General features: G+C 48.8%; 1 protein-coding gene across 3 annotated transcripts in view; it reads right to left on the bottom strand.

Moving 5' to 3' along the window:
• Positions 1-26,573, bottom strand: part of LOC119175033 (GPN-loop GTPase 1) — a 76,727-nt gene that overhangs the window by 10,610 nt on the left and 39,544 nt on the right. For all 3 annotated transcript variants that reach the window (XM_075889470.1, XM_075889469.1, XM_037426211.2), the window contains 6 exons: positions 24,994-25,031; positions 24,825-24,903; positions 23,800-23,940; positions 21,723-21,952; positions 19,960-19,999; positions 19,323-19,407 (listed from right to left, as the gene is read on the bottom strand). In XM_075889470.1, coding sequence (XP_075745585.1) covers positions 19,323-19,407; positions 19,960-19,999; positions 21,723-21,952; positions 23,800-23,940; positions 24,825-24,903; positions 24,994-25,031 — 613 coding nt within the window. The remainder of the gene's footprint in view (positions 1-19,322; positions 19,408-19,959; positions 20,000-21,722; positions 21,953-23,799; positions 23,941-24,824; positions 24,904-24,993; positions 25,032-26,573) is intronic.

Raw genomic sequence — 26,573 nt, 5'->3', positions numbered from 1 at the left:
CTGCTGGTGTTTAGAGAGCGATGGACCGAAACGGTGACAGCTGTTTCTCCAATGCTGGTTAGTTGAGATAGCTTAGGCACTTGGTCTTTTTCGGTTAGCTCCAAAAGGAGGTCACCGCTTGACATTTTGGATGCTTTGTATGTGGGTCCTATTTTTTCTTTTAGGCATTTAGCCACCAAAAATGGGGATAATTTTCTTAGAGGTGTGCTGTCACTGTGGATAATGTGGTACTTCGCGAAAGTAACTTTAGTTTCTTTCGAGGCGTGATAACTTGCTTCGGTGCGGCCTCTCTTGCGAGACCGATCAAGGTCGGCGGATGCTTGTAAAGCCATACAAGTATGAATGTGTTCGGTAACAGCGGCGACCACCCACCACGGAGCCCAACAAGGGGACGTGGTTGGACTTGTTAAAACAAGCCCTCCCGACGCCAGCCGTACGCTGTCACTATAACCCAATGTAATTATCCAAGGTGGGATACCTACACAAGGTTAACTTTTGCCGCCATGAATATCGGAAGTAAACGGAAGAGAGTAGAAGACAGGACAGATAAATAGTAAGAGATAAAGACGAAGATGTAGGGGGAGAGAGATAGGAAAAGGCGACTGCCGATTTCCCCTGGGTGGGTCAGCCCAGGGGTGCCGTCTACGTGAAGCCGGGGCCAAAGGGGTGTGTTGCATCTGCCGGGGGGCCTTAAAGGTCCAATCACCCAGCGTCAGCTCAACCCCCAGGATCCCCTTTTCCTCGGACACGGCAAAGCCACGCACGGCTAGGCGTGGGAGGGAGTAGAAACTCCCCCGTTAGCTCGGGTCCGTGGTGTCGCTACACACCAAACGCCTACTTGCGCAGGCGTCCCTGCGGGGGTCTGAGGGTTGTAAGCAGTACTCATCCGGTGTACAATATGGCACTGATGGAGAAGTGCTTCGGTCACATGGCCTCGGTCACTGAGGAGCTCGCGAGGAGGGCCGTGACGCAACGTCCTGAGCGGTCGCCGTAGGAAGAGCAGCGGTTTCGGCGTACCGTGTCAGGTGATCTACAGCAATGATAGCCCGCCGGTTACCTGCTGTGGTCAATGGCAGTGGTCCATAAAGGTCGATTCCGACGCGATCGAATGGGCGGTCAGGGTACAAAAGCGGCTGTAGTGGAGCTGCTCCTGCATTCGGTGGCTGTTTTCGTCGCTGACACTTGTGGCAGCCGCGAATAAACTGTCGAACAAAAGTAAACATCCCACGCCAGTAGTACCGCTTCCTTAAACGTTCGTTGGTCTTGAAGACACCGGCGTGAGCGCATTGCGGGTCGGAGTGAAATGATGCACAGATTGTAGAGCGCAGCTTTTGGGGAATAACGAGCAGCCATTTCCTGCCGTCTGGTGAGTAATTGCGCCGGTACAAGAGGCCACCTCGAATGGTGAAGTGCGAAGTCTGGCGTAGCATTGCTTGAGTGGTGGAAAGTGTCGGTACCCCAGATAAGATGTCCAGAAGCGAAGTTATCCATGGATCGTCGCGCTGTGCAGAGGTCATTGTGTCGATGTCAAGAGCAGACAGCGCGTGTTCTATAGAAGATATAGAGGCAACCTCAGCGGACAGTGGTGATTGTGAGAGCGCATCAGCATCGGTATGTTGGCAGCCGGAACGGTACACGACGCGGATGTCATACTCGAAGTCGCAGAGCCCAACGAGCAAGGCAACCTGATGGATTCTTCAGCGACGACAACCAACATAAGGCATGATGGTCTGTAACTACAGCAAAAGTGCGGCCATATAAGTATGGGCGAAATTTCACAATCGCCCAAAGTATGGCTAAGCACTCTTTTTCGGTAACACTGTAGTTTACTTCAGCCTTGTTGAGCGTTCTGCTGGCGTAGGCGACGACATACTCAGGGGATCCAGGCTTGCATTGAGCGAGAACTGCACCAAGACCGACACCGCTGGCGTCTGTCTGTATGGATTTCAGTTGCAGCCGTGGGATCATAGTGGCGCAATATAGACGGTGATGTCAGGAGACGGCGAAGAGTGGTAAATGCGTGATCACATTCGGAAGACCATGATGAGATGTCGTTGGCACTGCTTAAAAGTTGGGTCAGAGGGGCAATTATGGAGGCAAAGTTGCGCACAAACCGACGAAAGTAGGAGCACAATTCTAGGAAGTTGCACAACTGTTTTACAGTCGTCGGTTTGAAGAATTCAGCGACAGCGCGTAGTTTAGCCGGGTCAGGGAGAACGCCATCCTTTGATACAACGTGACCGAGAATGGTGAGCGTCCGAGCAGCGAAGTGGCATTTCTTGAGATTTAGTTGGAGCTGCGCATTCTTCAGACACGTGAGGACATGTTTCAGGCGTACAAGATGTATTGCGAAATCGAGTGCAAAAAAGACGATATCGTCGAGGTAGCAGAGGCATATGTTCCATTTCAAACCTCGCAGAACCGAGTCCATCATGCGCTCGAATGTGGCCGGCGCATTGCAGAGGCCGAAGGGCACGACATGGAACTCATATGGCCCGTCCGGTGTCACGAAGGCTGTTTTTGGACGATCACCATCTGCTAAGGGCACCTGCCAATACCCCGAACGCAAATCTAACGACGAAAAAAACTCGGCACCTTGTAATCAATCAAGGGCGTCATCAATCCTAGGCAAAGGGTATACGTCTTTGCGAGTGATCTTATTTAAGTGCCTGTAATCAACAGAGAAGCGAATTGTACCATCCTTCTTCTTAACAAGAACGACAGGTGATGCCATGGACTTCGGGAAGGTCAGATAACGTCGCGCTTGAGCATATCGTCAACCTGTTTGGTGATAACCTGACGTTCTGTGGCAGAAACACGGTATGTTCGCTGTTGTACTGGCGCCTTGGAACCTGTGCCGATGCAGTAAAAAAAACTGGGAGTTCGGCCAAGGGTAGGTTGTGCAACGTCAAAGGATTCACGAAACTGGTAGAGCAGCTGAAGGAGCTCAGAGCGTTCAGATGGCGATAGTCCGTCGGCAATCGATGAATCGAAAGGCTCGGAGGGTGGTATATTGGAAGGGTTGAGGGCACTGATGCCGTCGTAGTCACCAGAACAATCTAATGGCATGGTAAAAATTTGTTCTTTATCAATGACATGCACGTGTCCAAGAGATTCACCTTGAAACAGTTCGACAGGGAAGGGGATCGTTGAGGCAAAGAGCACTGTTTCCTTCAGAAATAGAGAGGATTGAATGAGGCAGAAGAAGTGATCTTCGGCTAAGGAAGAGGCTTGATGGTTCAAAGAATGCAGCTTCGTTCCTAATGCCGTCACAGAACACGGGGAGCAACAAAGCTGTTGTCGGAAGAATTGCAGTGCCTTCTTTGACGACGAGTGTGTACGGCGGGCTGGATGCGGCTGGTTGGTTGGCCGTAAAACGGGAAAAGTTCAAGCTCCGATCTTGCACAATCAATAACGGCATGGTTACGCGATAAAAAATCCCATCCAAGTATGATGTCGTGTGAGCATGACGAAAGGACAATAAACTCAACAGTGTAGTGGTCCTTCGCGATCATCAGTCGGACAGTACAGGCGGCTACAGGCTGAACCGGGTCCCCATTCGCTGTTTTCAAGGACATCATATAAAGAGGCGTCGTCACTTTTCGGAGCTTGCGGCAAAGTTTAGCGTCTATCACGGAAACGGCAGCACCGGTATCCACTAGAGCATATGCTCGAGTACCTTCTACAAAAACTTCGACAATATTCGACGGCAATGTCCGAGGACTTGAGCATTTTGACAGCGCAGTTCTTGCCTCCTGAACTGCGGCGGTTAGTTTCCCTTGTGTTCAGGAGCTGGCCGACGACGCATGGGTGACAGGTAGCGACCAGACATAGTACGCGGACATTCCCGTGAAGACGAGCTTAACTGAGGGTCAGAATTTTCTAGACGAGATGGAGGAAGGTCCATGAAGCTGTTCTGTGTCCGGGCGTCTGTGTATCCCGGCACGCGACGACGGCAGTAACGGGCGATATGGCCAGGGCCGCCGCGTGCAAAACAGATGGGCCGTTTATCGCGCATTCTCCAAGTATTGGCGACGAGGGGAGCAGCCCATGCGGCAGACGGGTGAGTTGAGGCTGTGGTGGCAATGGGAGGAACCCAGGCGGTGGACGGCTGAGTCGGGGCTGAGGTATACGGCAGTCCCTGGAACGGCAAGGGTGGTGTGGCTGCTGCCGCTTTAGTGCCTCAGTGTAAGTAAGAGGCGCGGTGACGGGGGGTGCTGCAAGGGCACCGGCATAGCCTCGAAAATCTGCTGCTGGACCACATGTCGGAGCATGGGAGCCAATGGTGGTGGGTGTCGCAGTGGTTGTTGCTGCGAGAGCTCTTGGCGTTGAGCAAAAGGCAGCAGAGAAAGCTGCCGAGCCACTTCCTCTCGAACAAAGTCTTTCATTTGTGCGAGAAGGTTTGTCTGATCAGTCATAACGTCCAGTGCGGTCACTGGTTGGATTTTCTGGAATGAGCGTCGCATCTGAGCTCCTTGCCTCCGCAATTCATCATAGGTTTGGCACAAAGTCACTACTTCTGCTACAGTGCTAGGAGACTTCGCGAGAAGCATATAGAAAACGTCATCGTCGACGCCCTTCATAATGTGCTGCATCTTTGCACTCTCGCTCATGGAAGCATGGACGCGCGGGCAGAGATCGCTCACATTTTCTATATATGATGTGAAAGTTTCACCTGGCTCCTGTGCCTGTGAGCGCAGATGTTGTTCGGCGTGTAGCTTCTGTAAGGCAGGACGACCAAAAACGGCACATATCGCCTCCTTGAAGATGGACCAATTCGCAAACTCGGTTTCGTGGTTCGTATACCACAGCTTGACCACGTCGGTGAGATAAAAATTGACAGTGCCAAACTTAGCAGCGTCATCCCACCTGTTGGGTCCACTGACTTTCTCGTATGACGACAGCCAGTCCTCGACGTCCTGGTCTTCGGTGCCAGCAAAGATAACACACCCAAGGCGGTGTCGCCAACGCTCGACTTACCACGAGGGCCCCCGACGCGCAACCCGTGGTGCCATGCACCGGAGACCCACGCTAGAGACAGCCATTCGCGGCAACTGCCACGTGCAGAAGAGACCAGCTTATTTCTTGCTCGCCGCTACTAAGGCTTGTCGCCGCCGGCGCTATACCATGATGATGATGATAGAGGTGATCACCGCTCGCGTACACAACGCCACCTGTCACTCAACAGCCATGACCCCAAAATACGGCTTCTGCGCGAGACACGTGCGCCACACAGCACAAACAACTTCACAAGAGGTGTCAGCACCCCACACTTATCGAATTGACACCGCGGCCGCAAGACCTATTCACTGATACCCTTAACATGTATCCGCGACCAAGCGCAGCGTCATTCAAAAGGAAGCTGACAAGATGCTCGCTAAGGACGTCTTCGAGGCATCTTCGAGTTCTTGAGCATCGCCCGTGGTACTTGTAAAAAAGAAAGATAACGCCTGGCGGTTTCCGGCACCTCAACAAAATCCCCAAGAATGACGTCTACCCTTTGCCCCGAACATGGTGCACGGTACTTTTCTTCTATAAAAATTTGTTCGGGCTATTGGCAAATAGCTGTTGATGAAAATGATCGGGAGAATACCGCCTTCATTACACCCAATGGTCTACACCAGTTTAAAGTCGTGTCATTTGGGTTGTGCAACGCGCCAGCAACATTTGAGCGCATGGACTCACTATTGAGGGGTTTCAAGTGGTCCATATGCCTCTGTTACCTGGATGATGTAGTTTTCTCCCCGATGTTTAATAGTCACCTGAAAAGCTTGTCAGCTATTATGCAAGTCTTTCACTCCACCGGTCTTCAACTCAACTCTTCAAGATGCCGCTTTGGCCGCCAAGAAATCACCGTGCTTTGCCATCTTGTTGATGCTGCCAGTATACGACCTGATCCAGCAAAAATACGCGCTGTGACCAACTTCCCTATTCCACGTTCTTCCAAGGACGATCGCTCGTTTTTCGACCTGTGCACGTATTTTCGCTGCTTTGTTAAAGATTTCGCAGCCATTGCGCAGCCTCTCACATGTCTTCTGAAAAAGGACGTCCCTTTCTCTAGGAGACCTGACCAAGTGTCGGCTTTTTCTCATCTCGTCGACCGACTCACAAAACCACCTGTGTTGGCCCATTTTGACGACTCTGCGCCTACCGAAGTACGCACAGATGCCAGTGGTCATGGTATCGGCAATGTCCTTGGCCGAAATTAACGTCGTCACGACTGCGTCATTGCTTACGCCAGCCGCCTCCTCTTTGCAGCTGAGTGGAACTATTCTATAACCGAGAAACAGTGCCTTGCTCTTGTTTAAGCTGTGGAGAAATGTCGTCCCTATCTTTACAACAGCGTGGTAAGTGATCACCACGCCGTATGCTGGCTGTCTTCACCCAAGGATCCGTCTGGTCGACTTGGTCGTTGGGCACTACGATTTCAAGAGTACATGTTCACTGTTGTATACAAGTCTGACCGCTTGCATCAAGATGCCGACTGCCTGTCCCGTTATGCCGCCGACCTGCCAGACTCTTCGGCGAACAATATCATTCCGTCTGCGCTTGCTATAACTGGCCTGTTCAACGTTTCTGCTGAGCAACTCCGTGACCAGACTCTTCGCAACATTATCGACCGCCTCAACTCTACAGCTCCCCATTTATCCCTTCGTCTCTTCATGCTACGCGACGGCACCTTGCTACGTCACAGTCTGATACCCGATGGTCCTGATCTCTTACTCGTGATTCCTGCACACCTTTGTTTGACTGTTCTGGCCCAGCTTCACGACGTGCCGACGGCGGGGCACCTCAGCGTTTCCCGCACCGGCAATCGTGCACGCCGTTGGTATTACTGGCCAGGAATGTATAGGTCAGTATGTCGTTACGCGACCTCGTGCGATTTTTGTCAGCGCCGGAAGAAGTCAACACTCCCGCCTGCCGGCTGTCTTCAATCACTCGACATCCCATATGAACCATTTCATCGTGTCGGCCTCGACTTGCTTGGTCCGTTCCCTAGGTCTGTTTCGGGAAATCGATGGATTGCCATTGCCACGGACTATGCTGCACGGTTCCCAATTACTCGCGCACTTCCCACCAGCTGCGCGACCGACTTAGCGGATTTCTTGCTCTACAACGTTGTCCTTCAGCACTGACCACCGCGGCAGCTTCTGACGTAGGGTGGAAGGCTGTTTCTATCTCGGGTCATCAATGATATTGTAATGTCTTGCTCGACCAAACATAAGCTAGCCACGGCCTACCATCCACAGACAAATAACTTGACGAAGCGGATGAACCGAACCATTACCGACATACTGGCAATGTACGTATCTGCCGACGACCAAGATTGGGATGCAGCGTTGCCTTTTGTCACTACCACCTACAATACGTCGCGGCACGAGACGGCGAGCTATTCGCCTTTCTTTCTTTTATTTGGCCGAAATACAATGCCTTTGCCTATGGACACAATGATGCCTCCTTTGACGTACTCACCCACTGAATACGCTCAAGAAGCTATAGCTCGCGCCGACCATGCACGTCAACTTGCGCGCGTTCGGCTAACTGACTCGCAAGCCAGCCAAAACACCCACTTTCCGACCCATCTCGTTTCACAAGCTGTGTAGGTAAACATTTTGAGCATGTTGTTCTCCGCTGACTACAGCCACATTTAGAAGCTAGCAATTTCTTTCCCAACACCCAGTTTGGCTTTCGCCTCAACCTATCAGCACGGGATGTCCTCCTGAATGTTAAAGAGACTATTTCATCCCAAACGGCAGGCAGCTCGAACCAGAGCCATTCTCGCATTAGACATACAAAAGGCTTTCGACAATGTAGGTCTTGAACACATTCTCAGGACATTGGCCACAACTGGCTGTTGTCGTAGGACCTGGCATTATGTCAAAGTTTTTTGGAAAAGCGCACCGCCGAGGTTAGATTAGGTACACTCACATCCACCACTTTTTCCCTCCCAAACAGGGGCACACCCCAGGGAGCTGTCCTATCGCCACTCTTATTCAATGTATCCTTAGCCCCATTGGTCAAAAAGCGCGCTGATATTCTTAAATTACAGCATGCATTTTACACCGATGATATGACTCTGTGGGTGTGCCATGGCTCTATTGGGGAGGCACAAGACGTTCTACAAACTGCCATCAATGTCATCGAGAGGCATATCAGTAGAATGGGCCTCCATTGTTCACCAGAAAAGTCGGAGTTACTTACAATTAAACCCCGCATGCATGACCCAGGCATTGACCTGCACGTGCATGGTCAGCCTGTGCCAAGAGTACATAAAATCAGAGTACTGGGTCAACACATATGTGATGGTTAAGGACGTTCGTCACTATGTTTGCTTATAGCGGACGAGAAAGGATTAACATCAACAATTGATGCGAACAAAAGAAGCTTTATATTGCACACTAAAGAAGGAAGTGACACTTTCTTGTTGATGAGCTGCGCGAACCAATGGCTCTGCGCCTCCTGCGCGGGGAACACGCCCCCAAGCGGCTGCAGTAGCCCGATGAAGGCCAGTGTCGGGTGCGGCAGGTGCGGCAGAAACACCTACTTGTACAGGCACACCTTGTTCTTCTCGGTCTTGTGCACTTCCTGGTCCAGGAATGGGAACGTCGCAGTTTGGGTCCCCGTCGTCCCGACATGATGCGGTCGTCGACGTGCGCGAGGGCAAAGGTGGCACGACTGGAACGGCTGACCGCACACGGATGCGCTACCGTGTGCAGCGCCGTTGAATCGGACGTCGCGACCAACCCAGCAGCCTGGGTCGCAACTCCCGAGGTCCCGGTAGGCCTCGCCCACGAACCTGCTCGCGGCCACTGCACCCAGGCAGGAGCCGTTCAGCAGGCCCCGTCCTTGGACCTTGTACAGGCCGACGGACTCGACCTCGAACCGATACACCGGAGCTCGACCTGGCCGACACATACGGGTCCCACGTCCGGCTCAGGAACGCTGCCAGGAACTTGTCCTCGCGAGCGGCGCACTGCTTCCTCTGCCTTCCTAGCCTCAACCCTCCAGCTGCGATGGCAAAGATGCCTGGACCAGTGCGACCTCGGACCTCGTTTCCAAGCTCTTGATCACCGCCCAGGCGTAGCGGTTCCACGTGCGGGTTCTGGCCAGCACGGCACCGTCTGTGCCGTGCTGAAATGCTGCTCGCTACAGCTGCGGAGCGACAGCTCACTCACCGGCGTTCCTCCCCTTGGCCAGGGTACAGCCAGGTACCCTCGGGTGCACAGCCCGTGAGCTCGCGGCCCACTTCCGAGGCTGGCGCGTCGCTCGGTACGGCTCGGCGATCCTCGATTCAGCCAGCAACTCCCCTGGCATCTGAATCCTCGGCCACCTTGAATCCTCGCCCGGCTCCATGGTCCTCCATACACACGCCCGTGTCTCGCCCGGCAGAACATCTCGCTCGTCCCTTGCCGAAGTGCGCCGCTCTGGTGACACCGGCGCTTGATGGCATGGGTGCGACTACTGAGCAGTCAACCCGCATCGGAGACGCGATTCTCCATGCGGGGAATGGCCAGCCCGTCCAGCGAAGAGCGTGCGCCGAGATGCGATGCTCGACGCAACCGTGACCATTAGCCAGGCCACGTTCATCGCTGTGTTGAACGGCTGCCCGTGGAGACGCCTCGCCGAGATCCGCGATGCCCTCGGCAAGGAAGAGAACAGCAGGCCAGGCCGCGCCCCGAGATGCAGTACTCGTGCCGGCAATGCCGCCCCAGCTGGTAGTTGGACGACAGTAGCGTGGACAGCCGCGTTCCCTGGCCGGAACCTGGATCGCCTGCATCCGACGCTTCGGCCCGCTGTCTCCCGTCTGCCACTGCTCCGGCTCGTCCCCAGCCACACAGCCTACTGCCACGTAATGGTCGCACGTGGCCCAATCGTGGCACGCCACCTCTATGGGCCACCACTGGTCATCAGCCGATTGGCGCACAGTTGCCTGGTAATCGCACGTGCCTTCTCCTCTTCTTCATTTCTTGTTGTCGCCTTCGCACCACCTGCCGTTCGTCTTCTTCAGTTCTGGTTTGACATTCCTCGGCGTCTTTAAGTCTTTTCCTTACAATATCCCCCTGCTCAAGAAAGTTGTTTACACAAAACAACTTTTCTCACACAACAATGAACAGACGTCATTCCTCGAACAGGAGCCTTTCAGCCTCCATGCGAGCTATTTCACGCTCATGCTCCGCCTGTGCTGCTAGACGTGGCTCCTCTCGATCTTTCGCTCTCTGGTCCCTCATTTCTTTTTCCTCAGCGCTCACCCATGCCAGCACAGCCTCTCCGCTCAGCCCCATCTCCTTCCCTAGCTCCACTAGCTTTCTCTTGTCGTCCATTCTCATCCGCCACACACAAACAACGCGAGGCTCTCAGATGTTACGCGAGAGCTTAGTCCTGTCGCGCGGACGCCAGATATTGTGATGGTTAAGGAACGTTCGTCACTATGTTTATCGATAGCGGACGAGAAAGGATTAACATCAACAATTGATGCGAACAAAAGAAGCTTGATATTGCACACAAGAGAAGGAAGTGACACTTTCTTGTTGATGAGCTGCGCAAACCAATGGCTCTGCGCCTCCTGTGCGGGGAACACGCCCCCAAGCAGCTGCAGTAGCCCGATGAAGGCCAGCGTCGGGTGCGGCCGTTGCGGCAGAAACACCTACTTGTACAGGCACACCTTGTTCTTCTCGGTCTTGTGCACTTCCTGGTCCAGGAATGAGAATATCGCAGTTTGGGTCCCCGTCGTTCCGACATGATGCGGTCGTCGACGTGCGCGAGGGCAAAGGTGGCACGGCTGGAACGGCTGACCGCACACGGATGCGCTACCGTGTGCAGCGCCGTTGAATCGGACGTCGCGACCAACCCAGCAGCCTGGGTCGCAACTCCCGAGGTCCAGGATCAGGCCACGGCTCACGAGGATCACACCCGGTAGGCCTCGCCCACGAACCTGCTCGCGGCCACTGCACCCAGGCAGGAGCCGTTCAGCAGGCCCCGTCCTTGGACTTTGTACAGGCCGACGGACTCGACCTCGAAACGACACACCGGAGCTCGACCTGGCCGACACGTACGGGTCCCACGTCCGGCTCAGGAACGCTGCCAGGAACTCGTCCTCGCGAGCGGCGCACTGCTTCCTCTGCCTTCCTAGCCTCAACCCTCCAGCTGCGGTGGCGGAGATGCCTGGACCAGCGCGACCTCGGACCTCGTTTCCAAGCTCTTGATCACCGCCCGGGCGTAGCGGTTCCACGTGCGGGTTCTGGCCAGCACAGCCCCGTCTGTGCCGTGCTGAAATGCTGCTCGCTACAGCTGCGGAGCGGCAGCTCACTCACCGGCGTTCCTCGCCTTGGCCAGGGCACAGCCAGGTACCCTCGGGTGCACAGCTCGTGCGCTCGCGGCCCACTTCCGAGGCTGGCGCGTCGTTCGGTACGGCTCGGCACCGCTCGGCGATTTTCGATTCAGCCAGCAACTCTCCTGGCATCTGAATCCTCAGCCACCCTGAATCCTCGCCCGGCTCCATGGTCCTCCGTACACACGCCCGCGTCTCGCCTGGCTGAACATCTCGCTCGTCCCTTGCCGAAGTGCGACGCTCTGGTGACACCGGCGCTTGATGGCACGGGTGCGACTACTGAGCAGTCAACCCGCATCGGAGACGCGATGCTCCATGCGGGGAATGGCCAGCCCGTCCAGCGAAGAGCGTGCGCCGAGACGCGATGCTCGACGCAACCGTGACCATTAGCCAGGCCACGTTCATCGCTGTGTTGAACGGCTGCCCGTGGAGACGCCTCGCCGAGATCCACGATGCCCTCGGCAAGGAAGAGAACAGCAGGCCAGGCCGCACCCCGAGATGCAGTACTCGTGCCGGCAATGCCACCCCAGCTGGTAGTTGGACGACAGTAGCGTGGACAGCCGCGTTCCCTGGCCGGAACCTGGATCGCCTGCGTCCGACGCTTCGGCCCGCTGTCTCCCGTCTGCCGCTGATCCGGCTCGTTCCCAGCCACACAGCCTACTGCCACGTAATGGTCGCACGTGGCCCAATCGTGGCACGCCACCTCTATGGGCCACCACTGGTCATTAGCCGATTGGCGCACAGTTGCCTCGTAATCGCACGTGCCTTCCCCTCTTCTTCATTTCTTGTTGTCGCCTTCGCGCCACCTGCCGTTCGTCTTCTTCAGTTCTGGTTTGACGTTCCTCGGCGTCTTTAAGTCCTTTCCTTACAACATACAATCAAACTACACCAATGCAAACAACACCATCGCAAACTACACCTTGAACATTCTTGATAAGCAGATAAACCAAATTTCAGGACTGATCCACTGAATTGCATCGCGCGATCATGGTCTATCTGAAAAGGACACCATGCGAATTGTTGAAGCTTTGGTGGTAAGTTGCCTCGCCTATCATCTTCCCTATCACATCCTCACTCAAAAGCAAATTGAACGGGCTAACAGTCTAATCAGGTGGGCGGTTACCGTATTTACTCGCATAATCCTCGCACTTTTTTTGGCGGAAAACCGATGCAAAGTTGGGGGGTGCGAGAATTATGCGGCGAAAATTTTCCACGAAAACGTACAGAGCGAAAAATAAAACAAAGTGGCCGCAAATCGGTATTCTCACACCAGCAACTAACAGCAAGCTTTGAGAAGTACTAATTAAAATTTACCTGAACAATAAAAGCAGAGGTTCAACACAAGGCAAGATTTATTTGAGACACAAAAAGTGCAAGCAAATCGTCGAGATTTAGAATACCATACGCAAAGCTTGTGGGCGTTGCGGTGCGTTTATCACTCAACAGGAGCCCTCAAAAAATAAGTGTAGGATGTCAGTATTGGGCTGATGGCTATTTAACAGAATCGTTTGCAGTTTGTTTCCTTCTGAAGAAATAAAGTTTATCATTTTTTCAGTCTTAGGCACACGGCAGGCCCAACGCGTCTTGGTGGCTTCTGGCTGCCGTCACCAGTAGCGAACACAAAACTCGTTGACTCTGAAGGGCCTACCGACGGCCCTGTTGCCATTTTTTTGGTACATGATCAACCACTTTCAACTTGAAAGCAGCCGTGTAGCTTCAGTATTACCTCATAATGTCACAAGATTACCGACACAACATACAAAACACGCCTCAATGCGCACATGCCGCTTTGGCTTGGCTTGGATTAGATTAAATCTCTGTGCAATAATAGTATGCTTGATGCTTAAGAGATGGCGCCAGATAGCGCATGCTATCATAATTCTGTTAACCCTTTTCAGCAAGGATCAGAACCTTCAGAGAAAGTTAGAGGATGGGATGTGTAAGCTCCGAGAAGCCTCAGGGAGTGTGCACAGTCCCAGAAGCCTCTGGGACCATATGCACAGAGAAGCCTCTGGGACCATATGCACAGTCCCAGAGGTCTGGGGCAGCCTCGTGGGATTTAAAGGAGGGTAGTGGAGGCCAATTGTGTGATCAAGGGTTTCAGCCGGCAACTCAGATACAGCGTAATGGAAGTTAACCAAGACGTGTACGAGCTCGGCGCTCGCCCCTTTGCACAGGATGGCATTCACTACAGAGGTGCGATGGGCAGGAGGGTCGGTAACAGAAAGGGTCACCAAGCCATAGCTTTTTTAGGGGGACCCAGAGCCCTGAGGCCAACAGTGTAGCCAACGACAGACCTGAAGAAGCACAAATATTCAAGCCACACGAAGTTCGTGGGAGAAGAAATCGGCGTAAGCACAAGGGCCGAGCTAAGTCAGACGTAGGCTATATTAACATGCAGGGTGGCAGGAATAGGTTAAAGTGGGAAGAGATAGAAAAGCAGTTGAGGCAGGAGGAGCTGATGGTATATGAGGTTGTGGAGACACATCTTCGGGACATGGAGCAACCACCCTGCAATCCGGACTAGGTATGAGAATATTGCAATAGAACAGAAGGCATCGAAAAGGGGGGTGGAATTGGTGCAATTATACATAAAAGCATGGGTTGGCAAAGAGTCAAGCAGGGATGCATGGAACATTTATGGTTAAGAGGGAAAGTAGCTGGGCAGATGACACCCCTTGGTTTGGTGAACTTGTGGACGGGAGCAAAGGCCAGAGAGGAAAACCAGGCAATGGTGGAGTGTATATCGAAGGACATTGAGGAATTAGGAGAAGAGTGCGAGATAATTATACTAGGAGATATGAATGCGCACATAGAAGATATAGATGGGTATACTGACTCAACAGGCAAAATGATCATGGATATGTGTGAAAGGCACGATTTGATCATTTGCAACAGTACCGAGAAGTGTGAAGGGCAAATAACATGGGAGGTAGGAAGGCTGCAGTCAACGATAGATTACGCTCTGATGTCACATAGGATGTATGATAAGCTCAGGGGAATGCACATAGATGAAGGTGGCTCCAGAAGTCTGGGTAGTGATCACAAACGTATCAAGCTAAGTTTTGGAAGTGCAGTGAAAGTGGGAAGGAGACAAGATGAGCAACTACAGGAAAATTTTCATTCAGAAAGGCAAATAGAAATTTCTACTAAACAAGTTGAGAAAGTAATCACTGAGGATAATAAAACTGTGTGGACGTACACAAATCTAATTAGACTGCTTGGGCTAGAGCTTACTAAGGCACGTGAGAAGTCACCCCGGAAAAGAAGACACAAGCCCAAGAGTCGGTGGGATGAGGAAGTTAAGAGAGCCATAGCAAAACGTCAGGAAGCCTCTAGGGAACAAAGACATGCTGAGCAACGGTGTGAACAGACAGATGATGAAAAAAAAAAGGGAAATCTTTCTAAGCTCTAGAAGGGAAGCATCCCTCCTGATCAATGAAAATATTAGAAGAAAGGGTGCTCAGTGGCTGGCAGAAGTACATAAAAAGGACAGAAAGACAGCTGCGAAATTTCGGAACCATCTAAACTCCCTAAGAAATGAAACAAACCTAGAGCAGAGGTTTATAACTACAGCTCAAGGTGCTAGGCTAGAAGGGGACGAAGCTATTGAATATATAAGAACAAGGGTGACAGAAAAATTTCAACAAAGAAGTGCTTTATGCACCACAACAGACAAGGACCGAGTACCTAAGGGAACACGAAATATACGGGACGACTAAAGGTAACAGGAATGCAGCAGTGATGAAAAATAGGGCACTGTGAAATTACAATAGGTATGATGTTGTGAGAGGAATATGGAAAGGGGTCATGGTTCCTGGGCTGGCGTTCGGCAATGCGGTCTTGTGCATGAGATCAGATGTTCAAGCAAGATTAGAAATTAAGTAACGTGGAATAGGTAGGCTTGCTTTAGGAGCTCACGGGAATACACCAAATCAAGGAGTACAAAGTGATATGGGATGGACATCATTTGAGGGCAGGGAAGCTAGCAGCAAAATAAAATTTGAGAAGCGATTGAGAGAAATGGGGGAGGAGCGTTGGGCTAGGAAGGTTTTCAGCTACTTGTACATAAAGAATGTCGATACGAAATGGAGGAAGCGAACCAGGAAATTGACTGGTTAATACTTGGAAAACAGCAGGGGGACAGACTAAAAAGAGCTATCGGTTAAGAAGAAAGTGAAGGAAACGGAAACTGACATGTGGAGAATTGGCATGATTTAGAAGTCCGCACTAGAGATCTATCGAACTTTTAGGCAGGAAATTGCCAAAGAAAGGATCTATGATAATACTCGGGGTAGTTCACTACTGTTTGAGGCCAGGACGGGAGTATTGCGAACCAATACATATCGGGCCAAATACGAAAGGGTAGACACAGTATGCAGTGCGTGTGGAGAGGAAGAAGAAACTGCCGAACACTTGATAATGTTCTGTAAAGGGCTTCACCCTTTAGTTCAGGATGATGGCGCAGAGTTTTTCAAAGCACTGGGGTTTAGGAACAGGGAGGGCAAAATGGACTTTTAGCGGGTAGAATTAACTAGAAGGAGGTTATCTGATTGGTGGCTAAAGTCAAGGCACGAGTGAAAATTAAACCCTTCACTGCAGAGTACGGATCCTCAACCTCACTATTTAAAGGAAAAAAAAGATAAATCTAGTGGTTAGTTCACCAAGTATTACGGCTAGGTGGCGTTAGCCGCCTCCCGATCTAAAGGATACAGCCACATTTATCCATCCCTCCTGGAACAAGCTGACGACATTATTGCGGCAATTACTCAAGGAAAAAAAAAATGTATTTTTGTTTGGCGATGTGGGGAGTGCGAGAATTATGCGAGTGCGAGGATTACGCGGAGTACCGATTCATCAATTACGAGGAGTAAATACGGTAAAACCGCATTGAGGTTGCCGATGCGCACCAAAACTTCTCTCCCCCTAGAGACTGGTCTGTATAGTACAGTGCAAGAAATAGTAGAGGCACAGAGAAGCAATCAGCTCCTGCGCTTTTCTCGGACACCTACAGGGCAGAACCTGCTCCGAACCCTGGGGCTCGAATCAAGCGACACGATGCGTAACGAAGAAGCATGGTCGCCTATTCCAATAAGGGCCGCGGCACACATGCAACTCAAACCATTGCTGCGCAACATGAATTCACAACACTAACCGGGCTGACGCAAGGTACGCGCCGATTTTTACATATGGTGGTACAAAAATCGTGAAGACGTCCTATATGTCGACGCTGCAGTAGGCCCACTTGAAGGAATGGCCATGGCTGCTGCCATGACAGAAGACGGGCGCATTAGCATTTCCGCGTCCATTAAAACGACACGCCCCGACGTGGCTGAGGGGGTTGCACTAGCAGTGGTGCATGCAGCCGCAGATTCTACCATTACAGATATTTGCACTGATTCCTAGAGCGATTATCGATACTTCCGTCAGGGCATAGCACCAAAGACAGTCTCACGCGTACTGAGCAACATTCCTTCACTTCTCCATCCGGTGACTATCACGTGTGTGCCTGGCCATGGGTGTATCCCCGGGAATGAGCGTGTTCATGCGCATGTCCGAGGTCTTTCCATCCGGACCCTGGGGGCTCGCTCACCCGAACCCGTGAGAAAACCACTAGAGGGAATCTGCACCTACCATGAGATTATGAGGTATTACCGAAACGACAGACGAGATTTCCCTGCTCCACACTTCTCCCTCACCCCTAATCAGAGTTCAGTTTGGCGCCAGCTGCAGACAAAAGCATTGATTTCTCCCTATTTTACTCCACTCTTCACCAACCCACATTGCACCACCTGCGGGGCACCCCGGGCTGATCTTTTCCACTGCTTGTGGAACTGCCCAAAGCCCGTGGCAGTAGACCCTATCCCTAACCCTTCCCTTTCCTAGTGGGAGGCCGGCCGCACTTCGGGCCACTGGCTCAGACGACCAGTTGTGGCTAATGCACCGGGCCTGCCTAGAGATGTCGGCCAGGGGGCTCCCGGACGTCTAGGGGCCCAACCTTATTTATTTTGATTTTTTTTTTTTCAAATAAGGTTGTATCTTCCTCCTTCTCTAGAATCTCTTGTCCTCCTGTGGTCCCCAGCACACTATATTGGGCTTTTTGAGAAGCTACTGTTCCTGTACTCCGGACCATACCGTGTGCGCCACCAAGTGACCGACCTCACATATGAAATCGAACAATTGTCTTCATCCTCGACACCCCACACGAAAATCGTTGACACTGTCCGTCTGAAGCCTTATCTTACACCGGGCTCCCTCAACACACATGTATAGCGACCACTTTCACTCCTGTCTTTCTCCGGCTGCACCGAGTCGGTGCCTTCGCCGCCGGAGGGTAATATTATGTGCCGCTCACCTAAAGGACGAAGAAGAAAAGGACCAGGTGTTGCCTGCTCTCGCCATCTTGGTTGTTTTTGCCCCCACTAATGTGGACTGTAAATATTGTAAATACACCCTTTTCTGTCATTCCTCCTCCTCCTCCTCCCCTCCTCTCCCCCCCCCCCCCCCCCCCTTGTAACAGTATACAGCTTCAAATGGTTGTAGTAAGGTTCCTATACAGCTACAATTGTAGCAGTGCTGGTCATTGCGGCACGCATGTGTGATTACGCACCACAGAGCAAAATATGCAACGACCCAGAAATACAGCAGTCTTTTCCCACACTTAGCACACTCAACCACATAACATTCTACGACAGCGAAGCTAACTTGGCAAACACTGGACTGAAGCTATCGTGAGTTCATAATTGAAAGAAAGGTAACAGGCCAAGCTGTATATAACTAGGACTATATAACCGGGAGGACTGGCCAGCAATCGGGATACTCCTGGTCAAATCGGGAGTTCGCAGCATTGTAAACAACGTCAAGCAAACTGCCTTAAAAATAAGATATATCTGCATTGACAAACCTACAGTTGAATCTCACTATGAAGCAACATTGCTATGTGCACCCAGGTAGCTTAACACAACTGTTCTAAAGCATAAGATGTATTAAAAAAATTTTGGTATTGTAAGGTGTGTTGATGGTCATAACAAAGTACCATTTTACAACCCTACATGGGCTGTTGTGGCCGTTCAATTTGATGTAATCAAGCAAATTCCTGCCCCGTTTGATGTAGTCAAGTTGACTGTTGTGGCATTATGTTAAACCTCTTCGAACCCTTTCACACAATATCAGTTCAAGAACTCTTATAATATAGTAGAAGTATAAAAAATCAGACACACACAAACGCACATGCCATGGTTTTTGAAGTTCCGCTCACTATACATCAATATTCAGTTAATTTTAATCTTTTTTCAAGGTGTGAAGCACTAAAACAGTACTAAACATAGCAGCTGCAGAATATAGCTCACATTGTTTGCAGGACAGGTATTAGAAGTTATGCTTCATCATATTTAACGTAAACACTATGGTCAGTTTTAGCAACCACTAAAATGCATTTGTGCCCTGCTAATAAGCTACTCTTTAATATAATGAAGTCGTTAGCTTCTTACTTTTATGTTCATGAGGTGCCAGATATTTTTATCTTCAACATAACGAAGCATTTATCCACGATTTTCATATGAAACTACCATTCTGCAAGAAGAGAAATGGTTGAATCGCATGCAGTTGTTCACGAAAACCCCTTTACTATTTCTTGCGAAGAGCAGAAGTAGGAGTAGTGAACTTGAAATGTACAACTCTTTTGCAATATTTGAATTGCAGTGTGCAATGCCGTGAAAAAAAAAAAGCCACCCGATTTTTACCACTCCTGTAGCTTTGAGCTCACAATTTAAGCAGTCCATTTTGCATGAATTAGAACCTACACAGCTCTGAAACTTCTCTATTATGTATACAGGCTCTTATACTTTTGCACTTCGACGTAAGACTACCTACAACATGAGAATCGACTGTGACGTGAGCAATTCAAAAGCACAGCAAGCTTCACACTTTATTGGTAGCGTAGAAAAACTCAAGTATTAGTTTGAAACAAATGTTTCTGGCTTCAGCAGCTCACCCATCAGAGGAACACTGTCCCCTTCGGCAACATCCAGTTTTAACCGCTCCAGCTGCTTCCTCTGGTCGGCCAATGACGCATCTTCCTAAAAGCATAGATGGGGAGCCTCAACCTCCGAACAACACGCACAGCCCGCAGTAGGCAAATGCTCGGCACTTCAATGCACTGCCGTAAAGTGCGGTATACGACGCACAAAAGCATTTTTCAATACCACCCGCGCTATTCCGCATATCCTCAATTTAAAGGTAAGTAGCAGCTTTCGAAGCATAAAAACAGTACTAACTACTTCAAGATGCACACAGTTTTCAGCATTGTATACTGGCGATGACAGTCACATCCCTATTTTTCAATATATGGAACAAGTAAAGCTGTCGATGGCAGATGGAAACAGCGCCTACAGCTTAAGTGATCCCACTGGTTGTATCCATGGATGGAACTGCTTCTTCTAAATGTGGTCTGAAACACTAGCTCAAATGTAGGCTGTGAGAAATTACAGACACGTAATAGATATGAAGAATTCAAGAGATGAAAAATAATAATAAACAGTATAAAATTCAATAAGATATAGAAAATTATGACATGACAGTATTTATAAGATTTCGTAGAAAAAAAAAAAAGAAAATTCAGAATCACTCACCTTTTTCTTCTTGAGCTGCTCATACTCCGGTCTATATACACTGTGAAAAGTAGTAAAAAGACTTGCATAAGACACGGCCACTTATCCACTTGTTATTATAGATATGAAAAATATCTGAGTTATGAAAAATAAATTATTCTAAGCGATCAGAGAATTTAAGCTAGGCTGATAGAATTTTGAGTGTCGATGAAAGCAGATCTTTTACACCCCAGTCACATGGGCACCTGCAAACACTGTTTAACTCCCTCGTCCTTATAATAAGGGAGATGCAATTCGTGTCACATGGCCACCCTTGTGCAAACGAACGTAAACGAAGCATTTCGCAAAAAAACTTCGGCGATCTCCCTTTGCCGCGAAACGAAACACCCACTTTGGTTCGCAAGACTGTGAGTAATGTTCCACTTGGAGTGAACACTTGCTCAGTATTCCTGTCTGGTGAGTCAGACGACTGTCAATTTCTTGGCATGTTTCACTGATGAACTATACTATTTGTATTTCAGTTGCCTGGCATTATGGGGACACAGGTTTTGCACACTGAAATTTATGAAGTGCATATTTCTGGTCACGTGAAAGATGCAAATAAATGTGTACAAAATAACGTGCAAGAGACAACAAGAAAGGAGTACAAAACAAGAGTTCAAGGAGAGTATGGGGCTTTGGGCACACAAGGATGCTTACTCACTTGTGCACTGACTGATACTTAAAATGTGTATGTGTTTATGCGTATGTGTCAGAGCTAGGCAAGCGTTAGTTGACATATATGAATAAGTGCCGGTACCTACAAATGGAAGCAAGCAATAAACTCTAATGATTGTTAACAAGCAAGAATATAAGTACCACGTATGCATTTTCTATCAACCCTTATTTTGCTGTAGGCACATTAGTGTCTCTTACACCCATTTGTCTTTTATGTTAGTGTCTCTTGTTAAGTGGTTTGACTGCACATACCGAATACAATAGCCTTTGAAGAGTAAGACAGCCATTTTAAAGAAAGGCGGAATTATCTCAAACAAATATACAAAAACTAATAAGCAACACTGCCATTAAGTTTAGCCAGCAAAACATGCCACAATTATGTAAACTGAGGTAAGCCCATATACAGTAAAAACTAGAATCTCAAAGGTATTTTTAACTATAGGCTGAATACAGCAGTTATTTTGTATTCGAGGTGGCACTTTGTCACCAGCTTGACACTAAGATCAAAAGGTTAAATAACATTTCATAACACTTTATGAATGAACATAACGAATCTCAGGATAATGACAGTGGGTTGAGGACACAATCACTTTAGCAACACTGGAGCTCAAAGCAAAAATTCCTTTGTCCAATGATGAGTATAGTTTTGATAGTCTCGTGAAAACTTTACCTGCGTGCATCTTTGTATTTCACCGATTAAAACAAAAACGATCCTTCACTCTTTCAACGTATGGTTCCTGTGGGGTTTCCACATCAATGCTGATTGTTCAAAAATTATTACAAAAATATTCGGTAGTACAAATATGTGCTATTCGATTCGTTTTTCAGAATTGTTAATATTGTTACGAGTAACTTCTTTAATAATCTATTTACAACGCACAGCACTCGATGAGCAAGATGGCACCAGTCCAGCATCAAACGAAAACTCACTTCGTCCTCCTCTTTCACGCAGCCGTGTTTAGCGGCTGTTATGTATCAATATGTTCACACACCCCTAATGAGATCGCTAGTGCTTTGTTCACGCTGCCGCAAAGACCGTAGTCAATCCCACAATTGCAGCTACTCACGTGTCGTATTCATGACGAGCTTTCTGCAGGGCCTCGATGAACTCGAGCACACCCTTTCCTGTCACGGCAGACACGCCAACGGCATTCAGGTTGGCGTAGAACTCGTCCAGCACGTAGCTGAGCGAACGACTGAGGTTGGAGACGTGCGACGTCTCGCCTTGAAGCGCATCCTGAAAGACCTCAAAGTCTTGCATCCACTGCACCGCAAACTGGTGGTCCACCACATCAACCTGCGCGAGACGCATGAGGCACTCATCAGACCTCGCTCAAGGACAAATTGATTTCAGGGAGAAAGAAAAAAAGAAGCTAACCTAACCTAACCAATTCTAATTGTCTCTGCTGTAACCAATTATGAACGAAAAAACCAAAATAAATTGATGGTACACTGCCCACTATTTCTTTATGTTCACCATTATATGCAGTTTGTTTACAACAGCGAATGGCCTGTATAAGGCAATAAAATAAAAGTAATGTTGTGATCCACATATATTTAGCATGACACAACCAGGCATACCCTTAACATATTTTTCAGAAAAATAGCTTCTTTGCAACGAGGCTGGTGAAAAATTCATCCCCGTCAATGACTCAAAACAAAGGCCAACACCTTTCCTAGATGATTGCTTTTCATCTGAGCTAACAACGACATAAGCAGACCAGTAGTGTCAGTTAATCTGTACCCACCTTCATTCTGCAAATGAGAGCTTGATTAGACAAATTGCACATGTTCTGATGCTAATGCCTTTGACTTTGATTTGACTTTCTTCGATCAATTTATTTGTGAGGGTTAACATCCCAAAACCACCATATGATTATGAGAGCCGCTGTAGTGGAGTACTACAGAAATTTCGACCATCCGGGGTTCTTTAACACGGGGCTACAGCATTTCCGCCTCCATCGGAAATGCAGCCACACTTGGTCATTGGTCACAGCGGCGTGCAGTGTCACCCTGACCAATGACCAAGCACAAGAAGAATGAAAAGGCATTAGCATTGAAAAAGGCATCACTACAAAAACCATTGCATTTATTTCTCATATTTAGGGCAATAAAATGTAGCTTCCAGCAGCACAAGAAAACAGTTACAGATAAATAAAGGCTCCCACGCCCTTCTTTTCGTATGTTTATAAGGAGGGGGGTGTCACCATTTCTGCGTCTTGAGTGTTCTTTGCACACACCAAGATTCAATTATTCTCGCTAAATAAATTAATATCGACTTTTTATGTGAACAATTTTCAGTTTCGGTATCTGAGCGCCGAATTGGGTTGTGATATAGCAGTCTAGCTGGCTTGGTCATGGGGCCACACGAGGCACTTACGCACGTCGTGCTGATTATTGTCTGCTCTCGCTTGTTTTCTTGCACACACATGCCACGCAAGCACCAGCAAAACATACGTGTAGAAGCCGCGATGCTTTGCCGGTATGCACTAGAGGGGGGTAAGGGGGCGGCCACTCCCATAGTCACCTACGAGGGGGGTATGTGCAAACACACCCCCCACACATCGACATAATAAAAAGTAGGCGCGAGTCAGCCTCATACACTGACATAATAGGAAAGGGGTGAGCTGCGATGAACCTTCCTTCCCCTGGAGGGGAAACCTGCATGCGCCTACGCCCTCTACAGATCTGGTGCGACGTCACTGCAACTTTCGTAGCCCTGCCTACAGAGCTCCGACAGTTCTAGACGCGCTTGCGATGGGCTTTGGTCGGAAGAATGAGCATTTAGGTACACTTTGGAGGTGAACTAAAACATGTTTATAAACGTTTGTTCGACTATACGTGCGGAGTGTCCTAGTAATCAGAGGAAATTCACAAGAGGCTTTATTTAGACTCGAAATTTGAGGGTACCACCCCTTTAACCTATAACTGAATGGTTCAAGATGTGTGAAGCATGGCATAATGTGCACTAAAATAAGAGTACTGTCATGTTTGCACATTATGCACCAGGTTTAAACTTATGCCAACAAGTATATGACATTCTATACCAACTATGATACACCCAAAAAGTAGAACCCGATTGTAAGTCTTTGCCCTTCAGAAACACAGTTGCCTGCAACGGTAGGCGATCATGAAGCAGCTTACCTTGTTCATGGCAATAATAAAAGGCAGCTTTGTCCTGTAGAGAATACTGCATGCGTAAAGCATGTTGGACATGAATGTGACTGGGTTTGTGCTGCGAACCATGTCCATCACGTACACTACCACGGTGGGAAATTCAGATGCCTGAAATGGAAGAGCACCAAGCAATGCTGCTACCTCGTGCTGGAGAACATTGGGCAGGTCACACAAGGCTACGAAGTAAATGAGGATGGGGCTTGCTTGAGCTAGTCAATTGCACATCGTAAGTAGGGTTCCCAGCAAAACGCATTCAATAAAAAGAACTGTGGTGTGTTGCTTTTCTTCCTGCATCATTGTCCGCGCACTTTACTCAAAACTTTGCTCCCAATATGAATGAATAAGCTGCACACAAGATACTGCTTGAAAAAATTAATAATAATGAGACTGTCTAGAAGCTGCCTACTGGAGAATATTTTCATGTCAACTTTTGAAATACGACAAAGTCAAGGGGGTAGCCATTTGGCCAAGTCCGTCACACACTACAGCTTTGTTTCTTCATGGTGCCTCTTGTTGTCCGAGTACAGTTGGTGCTAGTGTAACTATATTTTTGACATTATGATTACGTGAAGTAGTGGATGAAAGTGAAACACAAACACAGATCTTGTTAACAAAGGACATTTTACTGGAGTCAATATCTCAGCAAGGGGATTTACCTTCAAAGCAAGCACACTCAAACCCCGATATAACGAAATATTGGTTATAACAAAGTACATGAAAAACATCCTTGCAATAGATATAGTGCTAGGAATATACCTTTATAACAATTTTTCTATATAACAACCTCATTTTTGTGTAAGATGCAACTTTGTTATAACGAGGTTTGAGTGTATCTATACCTAAATGTTAGCTTCAGCAGTACCCATTGATCAGACCCCCTTATTTCATGCCTTTATCACCCACTCAACGCACAGAATAGGCATATTGTCCCTGTTTGCCCCCGTGTTTGTGTCTGTGTATGCAATAGCTGCAAACAAGGACTATGCACAAACCAGAGTTTCTGTGATGATATTCCCAGATGCAGACCAGGTGAAGACTTCGATCTGTCCCGGAGTGTCAAAGATGACATACCTGTAAGCAATGAGTTGACATGCGATTGAAAAATTCGTTTAAGCTGGTGCTGCCAGCCATCTGCTAAAACAAGAGGGGCTCATTACTTACTCAAGCTCAGACTTCCTTTTGTGTATCAACTGCACAACCTGCGAGATGGCAAAGCAGAACCACATTAAAGAGCCCGTAAACCATTCAGAGGTCAAAATTCAGTTGTGGAGGGGAAATTGTGCACGAGTGTACAACGAGCACGGAGCCGTGAGAATTTTTCAAAACCGTGTCGTAATAGCGGAGTTAGACGCATTTCACTATCAAAACAGCAAAGATCACTTCTTTCACTTTCTCCTGCGCTACCCTCCATGGTATCCTTTCCCAAGCCGCTTTTCCTTCTTGCCGAACGCCCCTGCGAATTTTGCATTGATATACGTCATCGCTGGCGCACTGCTTGAAACACTGTCTACTTCCGGTCGCGGTGACTCCATCAGTTGCGTTGTAGCTGTGTGCTTGTTGGCGAACCGTGACTGCCATGTCTATACGAACCATGCCGGCATGGACCCTGCGATGCGCGCACACCTTCAAAAGATCGCCAACATTATTGACCCATACGGAGACACGTCGTGCCAGACAACCTCTACAGCTGATTCGTGAGCGGGCGCACGCACACAGGCAACACGACAAACAACAACAAGCAGCGCGGACAGCTAGCTGCTTGTGGACTGACCGGAAGTCGTAGGCTCTCGCTCGACCAATCACAGCCTATTTGGATCGGTGCATTAGAGATATTGAAACGATGCGTCACGAGGAGGCACAAAAGGCCCGAAAAGTAGGAGAGATTCTTTCTTGGAATTTGTGGTGCGCTGGTGGCTGGCTCGTAGCGCTGCCACGTGTAGAATTGTTGATCGCGATGGCATTCTTCACACGATGCACGTGTTTACTTGAAATGTTTGAAAGAATATTGGAGGTGGTTTATGGCCCCTTAAGAACCAACAGTGAATTTAGACAGCACCTAAACTCTGCTTACTGTGTAATTGCCCTTTTGGCACCATTTGCATTGCTTCAACAATAAATTTACACGGTAGTAGGCAAGAAGTTCCCCACAATGCACACATACATTTAAATTGTGACATGACAAAAAAAAATTGTTCCCAGCTAATGTCCAACTGGCAATCCACTACACTAGGGCAGGTATATTGTAAGAATCTGTGCATCGATACATAGGGAGGAAATTAGTACTGTATGTACACTATGCCTGCCACTAACAAAATACAGAACGATGTTCTTGTTCCTAATGGCTTCACTAATGGCTTTCAAGAAGCAGAAAGCTTGGATAGTTCTTTCGTTGTTTTCAGCAACACAGCTTCCCTGACGATGCCCACTACAGGTAGATACGTAAACTAGCTTGGAGCAAGTTGCCCTATATTTAGCTCTGTGCAATGCCAAAAAAAAAAGGGGGGGCTATGCAAGTACCACTGCGAATTCTCTCATGCATTTTTTTATTTCTCGAGTCTTGGTCAACCCATCATTCAATACTTTTAAAAGATTTACCATAATTTACAGAATGTTCATATCTTACAAGAGGACCACTTTCGAACGAACTACGACAAATTTGGAATAGACTGCAGGCATGTGCCCATCACAAATGCAAGATCAACACCGTTCTCTGTAGTGCCTCAGCTTGTGAAATAAGAGTA

The sequence above is a fragment of the Rhipicephalus microplus genome, chromosome 3 (genome assembly GCF_043290135.1).
Source record: "Rhipicephalus microplus isolate Deutch F79 chromosome 3, USDA_Rmic, whole genome shotgun sequence".
NCBI lineage: Eukaryota > Metazoa > Arthropoda > Arachnida > Ixodida > Ixodidae > Rhipicephalus > Rhipicephalus microplus.
Note: the sequence above shows the minus strand (reverse complement) of the source record. Positions and strands in the feature narration are given on the sequence as shown.